Source organism: Asparagus officinalis, chromosome 7 (assembly GCF_001876935.1).
Source record: "Asparagus officinalis chromosome 7, Aspof.V1, whole genome shotgun sequence".
Lineage (NCBI taxonomy): Eukaryota > Viridiplantae > Streptophyta > Magnoliopsida > Asparagales > Asparagaceae > Asparagus > Asparagus officinalis.
Genome location: NC_033800.1, coordinates 54,638,224 through 54,658,700, shown reverse-complemented (window position 1 = coordinate 54,658,700; position 20,477 = coordinate 54,638,224). Strand labels below are relative to the sequence as shown.

At 37.9% G+C, this 20,477-nt stretch overlaps 2 protein-coding genes across 4 annotated transcripts in view; both read right to left on the bottom strand.

The window, feature by feature from the left end:
- LOC109848108 (condensin complex subunit 1) overlaps positions 1–13,212 on the bottom strand; it is a 16,734-nt gene extending 3,522 nt beyond the window's left edge. For 2 of the 3 annotated variants that reach the window (XM_020417438.1, XM_020417437.1), the window contains exons 1-12: positions 12,993–13,212; positions 12,576–12,922; positions 12,074–12,234; positions 10,870–12,004; positions 10,569–10,760; positions 6,526–7,173; positions 6,209–6,385; positions 6,005–6,072; positions 5,710–5,932; positions 5,545–5,644; positions 5,351–5,466; positions 5,212–5,269 (exon numbers count right to left, since the gene is read on the bottom strand). In XM_020417438.1, the coding sequence (XP_020273027.1) occupies positions 5,212–5,269; positions 5,351–5,466; positions 5,545–5,644; positions 5,710–5,932; positions 6,005–6,072; positions 6,209–6,385; positions 6,526–7,173; positions 10,569–10,760; positions 10,870–12,004; positions 12,074–12,234; positions 12,576–12,922; positions 12,993–13,125 (3,358 nt within the window). In that variant the 5' untranslated portion in view covers positions 13,126–13,212. The remainder of the gene's footprint in view (positions 1–5,211; positions 5,270–5,350; positions 5,467–5,544; positions 5,645–5,709; positions 5,933–6,004; positions 6,073–6,208; positions 6,386–6,525; positions 7,174–10,568; positions 10,761–10,869; positions 12,005–12,073; positions 12,235–12,575; positions 12,923–12,992) is intronic. The other variant, XM_020417439.1, reaches the window with a different exon arrangement.
- On the bottom strand, positions 15,383–16,112 carry LOC109850369 (HMG-Y-related protein A-like). Its single transcript, XM_020420386.1, has 2 exons — positions 15,955–16,112; positions 15,383–15,860 (listed from the first exon to the last, which is right to left on the bottom strand). Exons 1-2 carry the CDS (start codon positions 16,012–16,014, stop codon positions 15,438–15,440), a joined length of 483 nt encoding a protein of 160 aa, XP_020275975.1. The 5' UTR covers positions 16,015–16,112; the 3' UTR covers positions 15,383–15,437.

Here is a 20,477-nt window from a genome sequence, read left to right as displayed (position 1 = left end):
GCCATATTTGGGTATTCAAGAGCCATTTTGGACTAGAAGTCAATACACAACTATTCATAGGGGTTCCCAAACAGACCGGGAATGGTTCAAAGCCCTGCCCAGAACCAGGGCCAACCTAGGTTCGGGTTTTGGCCGGATGCAAGCCGGGAACCAGGTCGGCCTGCTTTTTATTTTATTTTATTTTATTGGATTAAAAATTGTGTGTTTTTTAAAAAACCAATATAAATTTATTTTTTGTAACTTTTTGGATTAAATTTTTTAATTGTTGCAAACTTTTGTTAAAAATAACTAAGAAATTTTTAAAAGATTTAACTTATAAGTATTATTAGTATATACTTACATATCAACATATATGTTTTATATACAAGTATCACATATTTCACATAATGTACATGCCTTTTAATATAATATATTATATAACTATATATATATATATATATATATATATATATACTATATATATATATATATATAATATATAATATATATATAAGTAGCAGAGAGCAGAGAGAGAGAGATACAGAGAGAAAGAAAGACTCCTATCAACTTAAGTTGATGTCACCAAACTCCCTAGCCACTATTTTTTATTATATTAAAAAAACCTTTCATATCATGCAAGGATTCCTTAGGTAATATGAGCGGCTAAAAAGTTTGTGAATAACTTTTTGCTATCCACTTAAGTTGACACAAGTTTTGCTCTTCTCTCTCTCTCTCTCTCTCTCTCTCGCTCCCTCATCTATATAATATATATATATATTATATATATATATAATATATATATATATATATATATATAAACTTATATATATATATAAAATGTGTATGTTTGGTAGTGATATGGCATAATCCCCTCCATTCATTCAAATTATTGTATATCCTCATGCACTCCTTAACCCATGTGAATGTGGTCCCCCATTTGAATGAGTGGAGGGGATTGTGTCACCTCACTACCAAGCTCGCATATGGATGAGTGGAAGGTGGCTATGGATGAGGAGATGCGGTCTCTTCACGAAAATCATACATGGGAGCTGGTGATACTTCCTAAGGAAAAATGAGCGATAGGTTGCAAGTGGAGGGCATTCCAGATTCCAAGGGGAATTATGCGGGTGTAAGATTCAAGGTAAGATTGGTAGCGAAAGGTTTTGCACAAACTGAAGGTGTGGATTACAACGAGGTCTTCTCTCCGGTGGTTAAGCACACTTCTATCCTTGTCTTATTAGCTATGGTGGCGCAATACGACTTAGAGCTCGAGCAACTTGATATCAAGACTACTTTCTTACACGGTGATCTGGAAGAGGATATTTACATGGTTCAGCCGGATGGATATGCTATTGCTGGAAAGGAAAATAAGGTATGCAAACTAAGAAAGCCTCTATACAGACTGAAGTAGCCATCCCGTCAGTGGTACTTGAGGTTTGATACTTTTATGATGGGGCAGAAGTACACACGGAGTGAGTATGCGTCAGTGGTACTTGAGGTTTGATACTTTTATGATGGGGCAGAAGTACACACGGAGTGAGTATGATCACTGTGTTTATTTCAAGAGGCTTCAAGATTTTTATGATGGGGCAGAAGTACACACGGAGTGAGTATGATCACTGTGTTTATTTCAAGAGGCTTCAAGATAGTTCTTACATCTCTTTATTGCTTTACGTGGATGATATGCTTATTGCTGCTAGAAGTAAGCGTGAGAAAGAGCTGCTGAAGGTCCAGTTGAGCAATGAATTTGAGATGAAGGATCTGGGTCCAGCGAAGAGGATACTCGGGATGGAGATAGTGAGGGATAGGAAGCTTGGTAGATTGTCTTTGTCACAGAGACAATATCTTGAGAAGGTAGTCAGTAGATTTGGCATGGATAGGGCCAAGTCGGTCAGTACTCCATTGGCAGCTCACTTCAGCCTTTCTGGTTTGCAATCCACTACTATTGTAGCAAAGAAGGAATACATGTCACATGTTCCTTATGCTAGTGCGGGTGGCAGCTTGATGTATGTCATGATTTGCACACGTCCCGACGTTGCACATGCAGTGAGTTCGGTTAGTCGGTATATGGCTAATCCAGGCAAGACCCATTGGCATGCAGTCAAATGGATCTTGAGGTATCTTCGAGGCATGTTGGATGTTGTTTTGGTCTATGAAAGATCGTCAGTTTCAGCTGTGACAGGTTATGTTGACTCAAACTATGCAGGAGATTTAGACAGGCATCAGTCTACTACATGTTATTGTTTTACATTGTCAGGGGGTCCTATATCTTAGCAATCCATGTTACAGTCAGTGGTTGCATTGTCTACGACAGAGACAGAGTATATGGCAGTGACAGAAGCAGTGAAAGAGGCTATATGGCTTCGAGGTATGGTTAGTGATTTGGGTGTTACTCTGAGGGATATTACAGTTCTTTTGGTAGTCAGAATGTCATCCATTTGGCAAAGAACCAGGTTCATCATGCGAGGACCAAGCATATTGATGTTAGGTTTCACTTTATCAGAGATATCATCGAGGACAGAGTCGTGATACTAGAGAAAGTTGATACCAAGGATAATGCAGCTGATATGTTGACGAAGGTTGTACCCGGGGTCAGGTTAGAGCATTGTCTCAACTTGATCCGACTCTCTCAGTGTTGATGCCCTATGGGGGCATGGCCCTTAGGGGCGGACGACCGTTAGGCCGGGAGGACGACGACGAGCAGGCTACCTTGGCTGGGGATTTCATGCTAATATGGAGATGTATGAGTTGATGGAGCTGATGGAGGTGTGTCCTGAAATTGTTCGCCAAGGTGGAGATTGTAGGATTTCATGGATCACAGTTTCAATCCGTAGAGTTTGAAACGGAATAGGATTGCTATATATGTGACAGAATACAGATCCTATAAAATAGGATCCCTATTCTATAGGGATTTCTATTCTTATTCAGAAGTCAGATACGGAACAGGCGTACAGGTTTTCTTTTGTATTCAAACAAGGACACAGACGGGTTTTCAGGTCCTATTAAGACTCGGAATAGGAAGCAACGATTGCTATAGATATCAGCATATTCCAGCGATTAAATTATTGGATTTCTGAGGAAAACAACATCTATTTTCTGAGTTCTTTTCTTGGTATTCTTTTCAGATTGAGGAGAGAACTGGAAACTGTTCTCAAGAGTTTGTACTTCTCAGATTACTCTTTCATAATAAAGAAGCTCGTCATTGTTTCGTAAATGTAGGCACATTGTCGAACAACGTATATCTTGTTTATTTACTGTTACTGATTGCTAGACTCTTACTTTTACTTGCAAGTACCAACTAGATTCGGGCGTATTTCGGTTTGAAAAAACTACATATACTTAGAGGCATATATATAAATATACAATAATAATAAAAACCACATCAAAAATATTACAAAATTAGTTTGGTTATTCGGTAGGCTTTAAATCTCCCATAGAGATGACCATGGTTCGAACCTCAAAATAACCAATTTTAACTATATTTTTGAAATAAATATGTATATATGCTACACAAATAGTTTTTTAACTTTATTTAATTTTATTTTTAAGGGTAAAGTTGTACTTCTCTCTACCATCTTCTTCCTTACAGTTGCAAGATCAACTGTTTCACAATCTCTCTCGAGAGAAAAAATCTAAACGATGAAGATGGTCGAATTCAATTGTGGAGCTGTTAATTTCTGATTAGTAAATTGGTGGAGGATCTAGTTGGATTAGAAGGAATAGATAGTTGTTACTTGGGTTCCAAAGAAAAAAATATCTAAAGCATTGTTCTCTTGGAAAAAATCTAACTCGTTGACAAAGCATCAACTTAAACATTGCACAGCCAATTTCTTCTCCTATAGATCCCCCTCAGCGGTGATGACGAAAACGATATCCTTACCTCCGCTAGTGAGAGTCAGAGAAAGATAGGCCCTATGAGGCAGACGACGTCGGCCAGTCCTCCACTGCAGTTCCGTTGACACTCAAGAATCGCAAGGCAAACAGATGAGATGAAAACTAATAATGACAATGATAGCTTGGAAAGTTCATATCGTTCGCTGGACTTCACACGCTCAATTATGATCCCTCGGGGGATGAGGCAATTGAGGTTGCACTCATTGTCAAATTTGAGTGGACGACACAGGAATTTGGGGCTAGATGAAAAGGTAATGGACAAACTAATTGGTTTCTGAAACTGCCCTTCAGAGTTGAACAAATATCAAAGTCGGGTTTGGAAGTTTGAAAATCACTCTCAATATTTTAAACGGAAATACTAAGAGCAGAAATTATGGTAAGTATTTACAAATTGTGCCATTTATACTATAAATCTATTTTTGGGGTATCGAAGTTGTTGGCTTGTATAAATTAGTTGGCTCAGTGTATACACAACTAGGGAAAATGTGAAGTGTTTGGTTGTAGATGGATTTGGAGAGAGAGTTGCAGTTGCCTCTTCCCTTCCTCTTTCTTTTGTATAAAACATGGGGTTCCACTTTTTAGGCTTCAAGTTGTGGCTTTGGTAGTGTTTGTAAGTGAGACTCTTAAAGTCTTCTGATTATAGATTAACAAATTCTCTATCTTGTTTGCAGTCTTCATCTAAGGATATAGGCAAATCCTGACCATGCCATGCAAAATGTGTTGTCTGTGATCACGCTTATCTGCATTTGATCTATGCTTCATTAGAACCCCCCCCCCCCCCAAAAAAAAAAAAAAAAACTCATTTTTCCTATAAAATATGGGGTTCCACTTTTTAGGTTTCAAGTTGTGGCTTTGGTAGCGTTTGTAAGAGAGACTCTTAAAGTCTCCTGCTTATAGATTAACAAATTCTCTATCTTGTTTGCAGTCTTCATCTAAGGATATGGGCAAATCCTGACCTCACGCTTATCTGCATTTGATCTATGCTTCATTCCCCCCCCCCCCCCCAAAAAAAAAAAAAAAAAAAAAACATGAAAAAAACAACACACAAATTACAGTGGCCTTTTCTTTTTCTCCTGGGTTTGGTATCCTTTTGTTGCAGCACATTTTATGTCATGTTGGTGCTTTGTACCTCTTCAATGGTACATTTGAAAATGGAAACACAAGAAATTGTATACTAATTCCTTGTGTGTAAAAAATGGGACATTTAAAAGTACAATTATTTCCCATAACTTTCGCTACAATTAGGAGTTCTCTTCCCGTTTGCAGCAGTGCAAACATCGAAGCTACACAAGTAATAAGTATGTAAAGATCAGGAATTATATCAATAGGAAACTGTACCAGTCACTCCATTGAACCGATTGCACAGCTTTTCTACAAGTGCTTCCATTTGTTTGTCCTATCAAAGATCCAGGCAAAAAAAAATATTTGAATGACAAGTGAGAGAAAATTCCTGATCTATTAGGGTAAGCCTCATTACCTTCTTGATAGAATTTATTAGGAATTGCATAATGTTGCAGAAAGCTTCCTCTTTAAGATTTTGGCTTGACAATCTTCCCAGGATATCTGGAAGTAAATTATAAATCGGATTGCTGCCTGCGGGATCATAAAATGGATCAAAGACAAGGATCAAAGTATTATACACCCAAACTTTAACTGGAATAATCATTTTACCTTTTTTAGACAGCTCATGGAAGAAAAGTTTGGCAAGACTTGATATTCTTGCATCCTTATCTTCTATACAAATTGCCATCTCATTTATGTATCCTTTCACCTGATTAAATAACAACCACAATCAAAAGCCTCGAAACTAAAATGAGTTTAGTCAGCAAACCGTACCTTCATCATGTCATTTAATATGAGATGAGAAAGAACCAGAACAGCATTTTTCCTAACAGATATGGAAGGATCTCGCAGACGAGCGTACATATTTTCAGTCCAGGGTTCTAAGAGGTTTGGAAAACGAGCAGCCAAGTCGCCAAGAGCCACTGTGCAGTTGGATCGAACAGTTTCTGATGGTGCATTCTCCAGAACAGTGAACAAAAGTTGAAGATTTGCTTCGCTGAAATTTGTTCACGTAACTTTCATCAGTTTCATAAACCAGAAGGGATGGTACAATTTGCCTATGACTTACCAAAAGTCTGCATCAATGATCATTAGTTTACAGAGAGCAAGCATTGCAGAAGCCTGAAGTTGTGGAAACTGGAATATAGAATTAAAGTATGAGTTCAGAAAATGGACCGGAAATGAGGTAGATGACAAGATAGCAGGCAACCAAGTAAAAATATGTACTGCTACAAAACAAAACAAAAATCTCAACTATGCATGCACTGATCACCTTTTGCATCAAATTAAAGTTTCTACATAGCTTTGAGAGAAACGGAGCACAATGACCAACGATATTCATGTCTGTCATATGACCACATACAATCTCTTTCTCGGCCCTTTCAGAAAGTGTATCAATTATCACATCCTCAGATATACTAACGCCCAGCTCAGCATTTATACCTTGCCCCTGTCAAACTCAAAAGTATAAAATTTTACTTTATTTTCTTGAAACTTAATCCAGTTCTGTCCATGTGATCAATAACATGAAATTTATAAACTCAAATAGATTGCTATTTGAAAAGTAGAAATCTGCCTCGTTAATCTCACCTCAGTTGCTTCATTTGTATCATCACTACTAGGAAGAGATTCAAGCCTTGACCTTTCTTTTTTGGATTTCTGTTTCCGGATTTTCTTAATGCAAGACTCAATATAAACCAACTGATTCAGTGCAATATGGCTTATAATGAAGAGAAATCTGCTGAGCTTTGCTGCTGGCACTACAGAAACATAGTCGGTTTCCTCGCCTTGTCCAGTGGGGACTTCATCATTTCTGGCACAACCAAATACAGAGCTTAAAGATTTTTTCACAATATCAGCTGCAAATACTTCAGGGGTCGGATGTATGGAGTAAATGGTGCTGATGGCTTTGTCAACAGCAGCATACCAAACATTCTCTGGAAGCCAAAAGCCAGTAATTAAATTCTGAAGACACCCAAAAACTCTGCTTCCACTGCATCTCACTTTTTGCTTATCCTCCTCCGACAATCTTTCTAGAGCAATGCATGCTGTTCTTGCAAGCAATGGTTCCTCCTTAGCCCTCCGCCCGAAACCAATATCAATAATATCTTGCAAGTGAGAACTCAAAATGCCAGGAGATGATTTTGCTGCCATACAGAGAACTAACAAGGCTCCTCGACTTTGGACAGCAACAACCCCATTAATGTTAAAGCTAAAGAAATCCCATAAGGCTGATATCTGCGGGGGGGATCATTTGCAAGCAATAAGAATCAATTTCATCATGGCATGGGAGAAACGCAATTTTGTATAGTATATACATGACATGCATTTTTGATGTGTAGAAACAAACATGATACAAGTGTGGATTTTTGTGTGAGCATATCTACAGCATCTCGCATCAACGACCATCAGCCTAGGCTCATGAGTCATGTTAGATATATCAGACAAACATACTACACAATCGAATGGACATTGATGGATAACTACGATGTTCGACTGTTTAGTTTTTAGACTTCATATTTGTCTTGTCGTGAATAATTAATTTCTTTCTTCTTCTAGTAGTTAGCTCTTTACTCTTTGAAAAAATTGTCATTTTGTCATATGTTTAACCTTGCCTATTTTTATTTTACCTATCTTTCTGCTACTTTGCCAGGATTTTCGTTGTTCTTATATTATTTTTTTCCAAATCTTCAACGCAGTGTTTAGTTCCATGTTAGACTGGAACTGGGACTTCAATGTCCCAGGACTTCAATCAAGTCCCATGTTTGGTTCTCCAGGGAGTAGGACACGGGTGGGATTAGGATTTTCCTCTAATCCCCAAATTGATAGTAGGAAGTTCCACCAATCTCCAGTATTGGGAACATGGAAACCCCGTGACCAACCTTATGCCTTCCCCACACCACTGATATATTATAGCATTAATGCATTATTATATAATATGTTAAAGTAGGGTTTCAAAACTTTCAGAGGGTTGTTTGAATGGTTTTTAGGATGGGGGTGCTATTTGTAATTTTCAAAAGTTTGAAGGGGATGTTTGTTAAATTTTCATGGGGCTATTTTTAAATTTCAAGACATTTGTCCCTTTGCTCTCATTTGTCTGCTTTTCTACGTGGGTCATGTTTATGGTTGAACAACTCAAGGGCCTAATTTTCGTTCAGCTGGGAAGCTAGATCGAATGATGAGGGCTGCAGTTAGGATTAACCTATTAGGGTTATCTATCAAGTAATGTTTTAGAAAGCGCTAGGTGTTTTCGGGTGCTAGCGCCTGGCACACAAGCACCTAGGCAAACGCTTAAGTAGCACATAGACATTTTTAACATCAATAGAGGACGGATTGTTTTTGAAGATTCAAATAATATCCTCACTGTTTTACTTGAGACGGGCTTGGACATAGAGTTTTGATCGGTACATTTTAACATGGATTACTCTCTTCAACCATTACTATGCTTAAGTGAGCAATATACCTCTTGCGAACACGGTACAGTCCGCATAAGCAGCTCGTTCTCCCCCAGGCACTCCTGAGACTAAGATGATCAGCCTAAATACCGCTTAGGTTTAAGAGGTCGCCTAGATAGGTGCCCATACCACTTTTTAAAACAATGCCATTAAGTAGCATGGCCATTAAAAGAAGCTAACCAAAACCTTGTTCACATGGTGGGTGTGGATGTGTGCGTATGTGTGTACACTCGCGCGTGTGCCCAAATTTATTTTAGTGTTGCAAATATCCATGATACAGATGGATTAGACTGATACATTTAGAACCATATTTAAAATCTTCATGTTTGAGTTAATGAGTGCAAATATTCTAACTAGTCTCCATCTAACTCTTTTTTCAATATTGGAGTAAATTCCTACTTATTTTGTTCCCTAGAGCAAACTCACACTTAAAAGTGAATGCACGTGAGACCCTCCTAAAACCAATTTATGTTAGTGCAAACATTTCTTTATCTGTGTGGATTTGAATGATCTCAAACTGAACTCAAACTTGAAACTGAATGGATGTGATACAAACCTAAGACCAAATGCTGGTTTAAGGTCTTCTCTTAAACATCTTACAAGTCCAATATGCTTTGCTCCATCTTGATAAGGGATAAGATAACATCAAGTACATTTGGTGTTGAGAAGTATTTTCATAAAAATGAAAAACTACCATTTAGTTAACTTATCTATGTGAACCTACTCAACTTAGAGCGACAATAACAGTTTAATACCACCTAAAACAAACTAGTGAACTTATTATAGATTGTGGGGCTCCTTTTCCTATCATAGGATGTGCATATACAATTTTACATGACAATGTTTTAATGATCTAAAATCTGACAATGGCTCATGAAACCTCACCTCCTTTGGGATGATGGGAAACTCCAAGTACCACTGAAGACTCCATTCTAGTCCAACACTATTCTTAGAATTATTTCATGAAGCGATGCCAAAAGATGCAATCAACGAAAAGATGTGAACGATTGAGGCAACATTTGGAGGATGGACTAGACATATCAAAAAGAGAACTTAAATTAAAAAAAGTGAATGAATCAATACCTTCTTCTACAGCCTTTGATTTCCCTTAACTAGTTAACCGCCTCAATTTTTTGATGGATTTTCAAGTAAAGCACCGGAATTAGACCAACATGATTCCTACTTTATTCAACGATGGAATTGCATCTTCTAGTAAACCATCTTTCAAGAATGAGGAATCACTGCTGATATATGACAGGGGGGGGGGACTTTATTCACTTTATCCCTTTAAGTGCTTATCAGTTATCTTATTTAGAGTCTATGCTAGGCCGGCTGCAAAAAACATGACGAATTATTAAAAGTACGAGTATATTACCAAATGGTCAATAGAAAAAATGATCTCTTATAACCAAGGTTTTAAATGTTGGATATCGGGTTCATGTCAGACGACTAAAATTCATGTTGGATAGTGAAAATCGAGGATATATCAGGGGGCATTAAAAAATATCTGATTGTCATATTAGATGTGTGCATATGTGTAATATAAATATCATAAATGAATCTAAACATATTTAATAAATTGTATTGTCTAAACATATAAAATAGTAAATAACTTATGATGCTTAGGGTTGATGTTGAAGGAAAGAGGAGAGAAAAGAGTAGTTTGTTAAGAAGAGAGAAGAGCACAAGATATTAATGTCAAAAGAATAGCTCAGCAAAGAGACTAATGAGATGTTGAAGGAAAGAGAGAGAAAAGGAGCAACAGAAATGACTTTGGCTTTTTTTCAATTTCCCTAACTGATTGGGTTTTGTCTTTGGAAGCAATATTAAGGCAATTAGGAATTTAAACTCAAACCTGATTAGATGAACCTAACAAAAAATAGCTAATTTTTTAGACTGAAAAATCAGTTGACATAGCCAACTTGTCCCCCAATATATCCACCCGACATATCTGACATGTCCCCTGATATATCCGACATGAACCCTGAAAGCGCAATACGCATTGAAAATTTTCATATCGTGTCGGTTAGCCCCTAGATCTGACATAGCGGCTAACAGGTCTAACAAGGCAGCCGACATTTAAAGCATCGCTTATAACCATGTTAGTTCATGATCCTTCTTCAAGATTTATGAGAAATAACGAGGAAGTTTCAAAGGAGGAAGAGAGAAGAGGGATACCATGTTAGTTGAAATTTCCCCTTTGGACACCAAATTACTTATTAGACTTTCCAAAGCTGCAAGATCACCAATGCTAGAGTCAATGACAAGGCTCAACAAATTTCTGGCAGTTTCCGCTGGATTTTTTCTGATATAAATATTTATGAATGCACTCTCCACAGCTTCATAAATAGATTTGTCCTGAGAAAATACCTGTAATCTCCAATAAATGCACATCAGTTTCATACTGTGTAATACATTATATCTAATATTACTAGAAACTGCTAGCTTCATATTGTATAGTTGTTCAATAAAGTTTTACCAGGGGAAGCATTTTACGAAGGCATTCTTCTGAACCATCAATCTGAAACTGTCTGCATCTCATCAGCAAAAGAATTGTGTTCTCCACATCAGTAGCCGAAGAGGAAGCTAATAGTTGAACCAGAGTTGTCATTATAGAAGTTATGCATCTTGAGAACTGTAATCCAGACTCAAGGGATGCGACCAGAGCCCTAACCTGTTCCAAATTGCCAATATCTGGAACAGTAGAATCCTGCGCTTGACTTGAAGACAAACAACTATCACTGACACTTTCATTCTGCAGTTCTGCAGCTTGCTCATGAACCTTGCTGCCCTCAGAATCATCCTCCTGTGGCGTTCCACCAGGCTCCATTCCTTTCAATTTCTGTTTGTACTTTTCCAATGTTGCCTCAAAAGCAGCAACACGGAGTTGTGGTCCAAATGGATTGTGTTGTAACATTGTGATGAGTAGATTCAATGCTGATTTCCTCACCATTGCACTTTTATCCTCCAGTCGCCCTGAAGCTACTGTTGCCACCTCATTCCACAACCCAATCGAAATAGCATGTTCCTCACACAACTCTGCCCACACCTGGAGTACCCGACTCCTTGTGTATGCTGACACATCCCTGCACCTCTCAATCAAGATTTCAAGCATAGCCTGCTTTCCACGTAACCTCAGAGACTTCGAGCTCACGTCTCCTTCCACATCCTTGAAAGCCTTTGCAACCAACTTTCCCAAGACCCCAACAAGCGCATTTCTAATCTTATATGATTCTCCGCCAAAATGCGGGACTAAGACACCAACATTGGTGGAGACTAACTTAGGGGAATGATCAGCAAGCTCCACGAGAAATCTCCCAATGTTCTCTGCTCCAACTCCATCCCTTACATAGTCTTTGGGATCAGTCCTACCAATATCACGGATAAGAGCAATAGCTAGGCTCCCATCACCGTACTTCTTCTCTGCTCCGCTGACTGTTTCAGCAATGTGGGGGACAGTGAAATCAAACTTATATATCAAGTGAAGGATGGATGCACAAGTTTGGTCAGTCTGATGGTACTTTGTTGCTATCGTTCCTATGATTCGACCAAGGCTATCTCTTGTGGTAGCATCCCTTAGTAAGGACTGGTTCTCATACAAAGTGAAAGTGCACCTGCAAGGAAATTTGGTAAGTAGGGAGGTCAAGATGTTTGATATTGGTTCATAGTTGGTATGAATTTACTTGGAGATGAAGGACAGATAGCTCTGATCGATATTGCTAGAGCCAAAGAGGAGCGAGAGATTGATCTCTAGAGAATTAGAAATTAGGTTGATTATCCGGCTCCTATGTGACTCCCAATTCCATGAATTCGTAGAATTCTTCTTGCGAGCTTGAGAAGCTGCCTAAAACCAGGAATAAAACCTTGATAATTCTAACAAAAATATTGAAGTACAACATTCTGTAACCAAGCATGACCAAAACTTGTCTGAACATTAGAGGTTTGAGAGTTCAGCATGATTTGAAATATACTGCCCCCAGATTATGCCACGTTCAGCTAGAATACCCCAAACTTGATACAGTAGAATTGGAGGGTAAATTAACAACCATCTAGATTTGGGGTATATTTGCAGCTATGCTTAACCTGGCAGCATATAGGCAAAAGCAAACGTACCTAAATCAAGCGGGCAAAAGAAAATTCCTTCTAAAAACTAGTTTTTTTTTTTCAAATAAGAAAAGCTCTTACCTTTGAGCTCACAGTAGCCCCTTGGCTCGCCGACTCCTCAGCAAGCACAATAGTAAGAAGAAAATATGTATAAATCTTAAGCGCATTCCGATGAGAGGCAATCCTCGCTGCAATCTCAACCCCACTGGACCGCACCGCTTCCCCCTCCTCCTCCTGAAGCGGGACCCGTGACAGCGAATCCACATTTGGAAGCAAGACGCTAAGATTGGATCTTAGGTTTTCAACAAAATTGAACTTTGACGATGTGCTTAAGAAAGAAAAGCCCTTGACGAGTGAGTACACTCGATCGAAAACATCCTGCTCCTCCACACAGAAGAGCTCCTTGTCGGAGAGATCGAAGGCAAGGCCTGGAAATTTAGGGTTAGGGTTAGGGTTTGTGGAAGGGAATTGGGGGCTTTGAAGTGGAAAAGGCTTTACCTTTGACGAGCTCTTCGAGGTCGGGGGGGCGAAGAGAGGAGGCGTCGATGGGGGACGCGGCGTAGAGGCGGTGGTCATCGGGGAATTCTTCGAGGGATTTGAGCTCCGATGGAAAAAGAAATGGAGGAGCCATTGGATTCTAGAGAAAGAGAGTGGGGAAATTATTTTTTGGGAGGAGAATTGGGGAAGGGATTTCAAAATGAAGAGAGGAGAGAGAGGAGCGGGAAGATGAAAATTGTTTTGGGCTGTGGGCACTGTTTTGGTTCCAGGCCGACAGTAGCCCAAATTGACCCACAGGAAAACTTACCGGGTCGAGTATGAGGGCCAAGATGCTTTTTCGCTTTTCTCAATAAAATTAATTTTATTACGTCATAAAATCTTCTACGGAAACGCTTCTAAATTTTTTTTTTTCCAACGTGGAACTAGATACTTTTCATGGTTAAGTTTGACAAGACCAATGAACTTCGGGGTTGTTTGCGCAAAACCGTTGTGAAATTTGAAAATGGGAGAAAACTCACCCTAACGTTGGGGATTTTCACAAAACACTTCTCAATTTTCAAAAAATTTCACCTCAACTTTGTGCCAGATTTCATTCTAGGATTTGTCGCAGCAGAGAGGTTACGCCCCGTTTGGATCGGTTTTTTGGATGGGTAAAAGGGGGAAAGCTGTCAAAAATGTCAGCTTTTTGGCAACTTCTCCCAAAATCGCCTCTTATAGAGACGGTTTTGGGGGAAAGCTGCCAAAAAACTGACATTTTTGACAGCTTTCCCCCCCTTTACACATCCAAAAAAACGATCCAAACAGTCTCTTAGAGGAAAACCAAAAAATAATAAGGGCAGTGATAACTATACACTAGTTACACCATTCTTGTACTCCTACACACAAAAAGGGACCTTTTTCTTAATTTGCAAAAAAAAAAAAATTATGAGTTGCAATGAACCCACTTCTTTGTGTGTAAGAGCACATGAGTAGCGCGAATCTTATAAAAAACTTACCATTTTCCAAAGAATAAGTTCGAGGCAGATGTTCTGTGGTCATAGTGTGAGGGAGCATTTATTCAAAAATTGATAGTTTGAGTTGGGAACTTTTGCAAAGTCAATGAGGACTTTGTGAAACTGGCCAATGGGAAAACAAGAAGAAGACGTGAAAAGGGTAATTATCAACCGTGACTGCAAAATATGAAAGCTGAGGGGCTGTTTGGTTCCCTGTGGTTGAGGGAAAAGCTCTCTTGAAAGCCTGCCAAAAGTGCCAAAAGTGTCATTTTTTGACAGGCTTTCTACCAAAATATGTGAAAAGAGTAAAACAACGATTTGCATAAATTTATATAATTGCCTCTTGCCCCCAATTTATCCAGCGAAGGTCGCAAAACAAGAATATCTGTGAAACTCTTTAAATACATCGACATATACTAACGTACAAAGTGATCTTCAGACTGTAAGCACACACTGCTTCTGACTCAAAAACAACAAGAAGACAACCTTTTAGCTCTCTTGTATATATTTTCCTAATGCTGGATGAGCTGATCTCTTTCTGAACCAAAATGGGGGGGGGAAATGAGGCACTGTAATCTCAAAGAGCTATTGCCAGCTCATCTCAAGTGGTTCGTGTCGAAGAATCTTGACTTGATCAAATCATCAACAAAAATGTCAAAGCGTACCGGAGTCCTCCCATGGACCAACCTCTGACCAGGCGTCGGTTTAATTGCATGCTTTTCTTTCAGTGAAAGACACACCAAGATTCGTCGTTTTGATCTACTAAGGAATCAACACCACCGAGAGGAAGCTAAATGATCTTGAAGACAGACATATATATATATATACTGTTATTGATTGTTGCAAGCACGAAATTAGCGCTGAGAAAAGGAAAAATAAACCGCAGAAACAATAGGCTTTGTACAAACCCCTTTATTAGCAGCAATCTCCAAAAGTTCGTGATACTTTCATCATTAGCCTCGTTCACAAAAAATTTATGTAGTTTATGGGTTTTTTCGGGCACTCATCAAAGTTTACATTACCTTTGTGCAAAATCCCTCAAAGCCCATGGCAGTCTTGTGAAACTTATCCTAAAAACAATAAATAACAAGTCGAGTTTTGCTACAGGTACCCAAAATATGGGACCAATAAGAGGACAAGTGAAATGTCCACCTCCTATTGGATAATGAGTTATCATTAATGATGACCAACTCATTATCATATTTTGGGTCATTGAGGAATTTTTCTTCTTTAAAATACTCATGGAAACTCCAACAATCAAAATGTGAATACGTGTGAACGGAGGTATAAGGGGACGGGGTTGTGTTCAAAAATTCAAATTACCCTTCACTTCAACAAGGTAAACAAGTAAGCACGCGGTGAAGCAATGGGGGACATTTCCAACCCAAGCAACAAAATACAACCAGGTAACGCATCCAACTCTTTGTTAGAACAAATAGAGAAGCGATATGTTTCATTCTTTCAACGCCGACGTCGAAACTTCATTATCATGCCCATTCAATTCTTTTGTCTTGAGATTCAGCCACCGCCAGTTTTCACGGTCTTTGTGCCTCTTCAGCTTCAGGATCAATCTGGGCCGAGAGCTACGACCCGGCCCGGTATCAGGCGGAGGAGAGACGCTAGGGCTTTGTAGGGCTTTGGGGCTAGGGTTTAGTGGGGTACTAGGGTCAGGGTCAGGGTCTGGGGGTAGAGCGAACCGATTGGGGAGGGGGGATTCGCGAATTTCGCCGGCGAGGAGGAGCTTGTGGAGGTAGTAGGGGAGGAGGCGGGAGTGGGCCCAGGGGAGGGACTCGTAGTGGGCCCTGATGTAGGCCGAGATTGAGGATTCCGTGGACCCTTGGTCCTCGCCTAAAGCCCTAATTGCACATTGCACCATCTGCAATGAAAAAAAATAAGGGCGGGGGGTAAAAGGAGGGGCGGAAACAAGAAAATGGGGGTGTAATTTGAAAAAGAATATGATGGGGGCGTACCTCGGAGTACGGTGGGTGATCTGGGGTGGGTCTTCTTCTTCGTTGGGATGGGAGCTCCATTGGAGCTTGAACTTGATTGCAGAGAGATTCTCTGTCAATTGCTGCTCTGGTAACTGCTTTTAGTTTTTTTTTTCCTTCCTAAACCCCAATAAAATGGATTACAGAAATTTGAAAACAGCTTGTGTTTAGGCTAACTAGTTTAGGGGATTTTTTAAGCTTCCGTGTTATTACTTGCTACCCAAGTTTCATCCCTCAAATCTTCAATGTTTGCATATTAGTCCCACAGAGGTTCAAAATTGCTCATTGCTCCTCAAATCTTGGACGATCTTGCAACAAATTGGTCCCTCCACGGGGACACTGCGCATCAGCTTATGTTTCGTGAACAGGGGAAAAAAAATAAATGCATTATCTTGTTGTTTTTTTCCTTTATTTGGGAAAAAAAACAACAAGGTCTCTGCAAGCCCTACGCAATAAAACTAATCGGTTGCCCTCCAACCTTCTCCCAAATAATTAGGGGTGCATTCGGTCCGGATACGGCTCGGATATGATGCTTATCATATCCATATCTGCTTACTCATCTCGGATACGGATACGGATACAGATATACCTCGGTAAGAAAATTTTATAACCATATCCGTTAAAATCGGATACGGTTACGGATATACATGCGGATATATAAACGGATATGCATGCAGATACAAAACAGATATGAGAAAACCAAATAGTATTGAGAAAAACATAGTTCATGTGATACAAAAGAGTTTGTTAATATGTTCATTATAATTGAAAAGTTAAGATTAGATATCTGGATCATCAAAATTAACTATAAATCCATAATCTAAGAATCGAAACTATTCGTAAGAGTATGACTAATATGTATTCGGATATTTCGGATACGGATACAGATATTTCACTATAAAACCATATCTGTAACCATATCCTATCGGTTATAGATTTGAGTAACCATATTCGTATCCTAACGGATACAGTTACGGATATTTTCTCAGATACGGATACGGTTTAGCACCCCTACAAATAATACAATATGATGCGCGATCTTATTTGCATCTCGAAGGAATATATGAAATCTCTGGAGATGAACACGCTACAAAGAGCTCGAACAAATTCTCAAACAGTGTCCCTCACACATGAAACTCAAAATCTTTATTCTTAAACTTGTGAACAATTCTCAAGCAACCCTATTCAATCACATGAAAAATGAAATCCAGCCTCCCTTGCAAATTTGAAACCCACAAAACCCACAAAACCAGCCTTAACTATTGGAATTGAAAATGAACATCAACTTGTGTTTCGTGGACAAAAAATAATAATAACTCAACGCGTTATTTTGTCGGTTTGCTTTTCAAAATTATTGTAATAGGAATACTATGTACTTTTAACCCTTTTTGTTAAAAAAAATAAAAATAATTAGGACTGAGGATGAAATAAAACATCCCATTTGAATGAGGGTAGAATGGTAGAATGAAGGGGAGAGAAAGGGAAACAAAAAAAGTTGTACTTCATTTGAAGCATTTTTAAGGGAACCTATATGATTTGATTCCCCCCTCCACATTGAGATGCAAATAGAGGTGAAATAATTTACACCGTCGTGATTTGAATCAAACAGCTAATAAATTGTTCATCTTTATTTCTTTTATTAACCTTTTTCCTTTTTCTTTTTCCCCCCTTTCGACTTGCCCTCTCCCAATTTCGCTCCTCTTATTTTCCCTTCCCTTCTATTAACAAACTACCGAACATAACCAGGGAATAAACCAATTTAAAGGTTAAATTTAGAATTGTAATGGTTTGGAGGAGAAATTCAAAAGTACATAGGGGCATATACATGGGGGAAGACCATGACAATTTTAAAGGTTTAACTGATTTAAGGGCCCATATCGAAAGGGTCCAAAATAAAGCAGACTCGGCTCTAGTTGGGCCTGTCTTAATCGTACTCCGCCCAAGCAACGTTCAGTGACGCGCCAGAATGAAATCTCAGCTTCTCGTAAACGGCAGTCGACAGGCGGCTAGCTTCTTGTCGGATTGGGATCCGTGGATTCTGAGGTTATCACTTCCGCGCTGCGTCAGATTCTCTACTAATAAAAATTTCCTAATATCTCCTAATAAGGAGATCCTAGTATTTCTAGCCTTTCATTTTGATCATGATCTTTTATTTTGCCACCCATCCTTGTGAGCCCCCTCCCAACTCTTCACAATTCTCATTATTAGCATTAGTAGAGGTAGGGGTGTCCAAAAAGCCCGTCGGCCAGGCCCTGGCCTCGAGTCCGGGCTCCGGCCCGGGCCCGGGCCGCCTCTTTGGTGCCCGGCCCGGCCCGGAATAGTGGTTTTTTTATTTTTTATATGTATTATATATGTATAATATATGTATATATAAATATATATAATATGTATAATATATGTATATATAATATATTTCTATATATGTATAATATGTCATATGTGTGTATATATATACTCTCTCTTATATAAGTATATATATATATAAGTATATATAAGTATACTTTCTCTTATCTATTCTTTTATACAAATGGGAGAAACAAAGAGTCACTGTTCATGCTACAGTAAATGCTACAGTAGATTTACTGTAGCAGCAATACTGTAGCAGATGAGAAATCTAAAAGCCACTGTAGCAGATCGGTTACTGCAGCAGCTCGGGAATTCAAACCGGGAGAGTTTAAAAACGGCGGGAACACTGTAGCAAAAAAAAAAACACCGTGCTGCGCACGGGCTGCACACTAGTATAAGTATATATAAGAATACTCTCTCTTATATATGTATAATGTATGTATGTATGTATGTATATATATATATACTCTCTCTCTTAATATATATGTATATATAAGTATACTCTTTCTTATATATGTATACTCTCTCTTATATAAGTACATATAAGTATACACTCTCTTATATATGTATAATATATGTGTGTATATATATATATACTCTCTCTCTTAGTATATATGTATATATAAGTATACTCTCTCTTATATATGTATACTCCCTCTTATATAAGTATACTCTCTCTTATATATGTATAATATGTGTGTGTATACTCTCTCTCTTAGTATATAAGTATAGTATATTACAACGGCTACTTTTTCCTCATTGGCCCAACGGGTAACGGCTACTTATGCGATTATCTTTCTCTCAAGTTATAACTTATAAATATATACAATATATTTACATATAATATATGTATATATAATATATAGTTACATAATAATTTGTAAGTATATACTAATACATAATTATATAAAATATAATAATGTTAAACTAATTTTTAGCATTTTTTTATCAAAAAAAAAAAGAATTTTTTTTTAAAAAAACCTAGTTGGGATATACTTATCTATTGTGATGCGATAAATTCCAAAATAAATTTATACTTATAATTTGTAAATGATTTATTAATTATTAAAAAAAATTATAAATTTTTTTTTTGTAATTTATATCATTTTAAGTGATTAATAAAATTATTGTTTTTTATTAATTTTTTTGTTCTTTTTTGTATAATTTAAATTTTAAATAGAAGTAAAACAAAATAAACCGGTTCGGTCCGGAACCCGGCCCAGTCGGGCCCGGACCTAAGCCCGACCTGGGGTACCCGGATCCGCGGCATGGGCCCGGATTTCCGAACCGACCCGGATGGACACACCTAATTAGAGGATCCCAACTTCTTGTCACCCAGTCACCCACCGCTTTTCTTTTCCTGAGATATTTCTCTCCCTCTCTCTCGCGTTAGTTTCTTGCCTCCTAAGGGCATGTTTGTTTATTTCCTAAAAACCAAGAAATAGAAATGGAAAAGGTGGAAATCTCAAAATAATCCATTTCTTTCATTTCCATCCCTAAAACTCACCCACAACATCCAATAAAATATTATTTTCATCCAACAACTCATCCACATCATCTAATAAAATATTATTTTCATCTAACCACATCTAATAAAATATTATTTTCATCTAACAACTCATCCACCACATCTAATAAAATATTATTTTCATCTAACAACTCATCCATCTCATCTAATAAAATATTATTTTCATCCAAACATCACTCAACTCATCTCTTTTTATCATTTCAAATCACTCACATCATCACATAAAATATTATAACAATTCACCTCATCTCATTAACATTTCATTTCTTTGTTTTCATCCAAAAAAGTTGTGAAAACACTTTTCTTAATCTTTCTTCACATCACCCAATAATACAATGACAACTCATCTCATCTCATTTCATTTCTTATTTTTAAGAATGAACCAAACAAAAGAAAACAACAAAACTACAGGAAATAGGTTTCTAATAATTCATTTCCTTATTTTTTTGGCCAACCGAACAACATCAAAACTAGTTTTTTTAAAAAACCACTCACATCATCCAATAATAATATGACAACTCATCTCATCTCATCTTCATTTCTTTGATTTCCTTTTTTTTTTAGCCAACCAAACAATTCAAAAACACATTTTTCTTAGAAATAGTTTTCTATTTCTTTGATTTCCCATTTT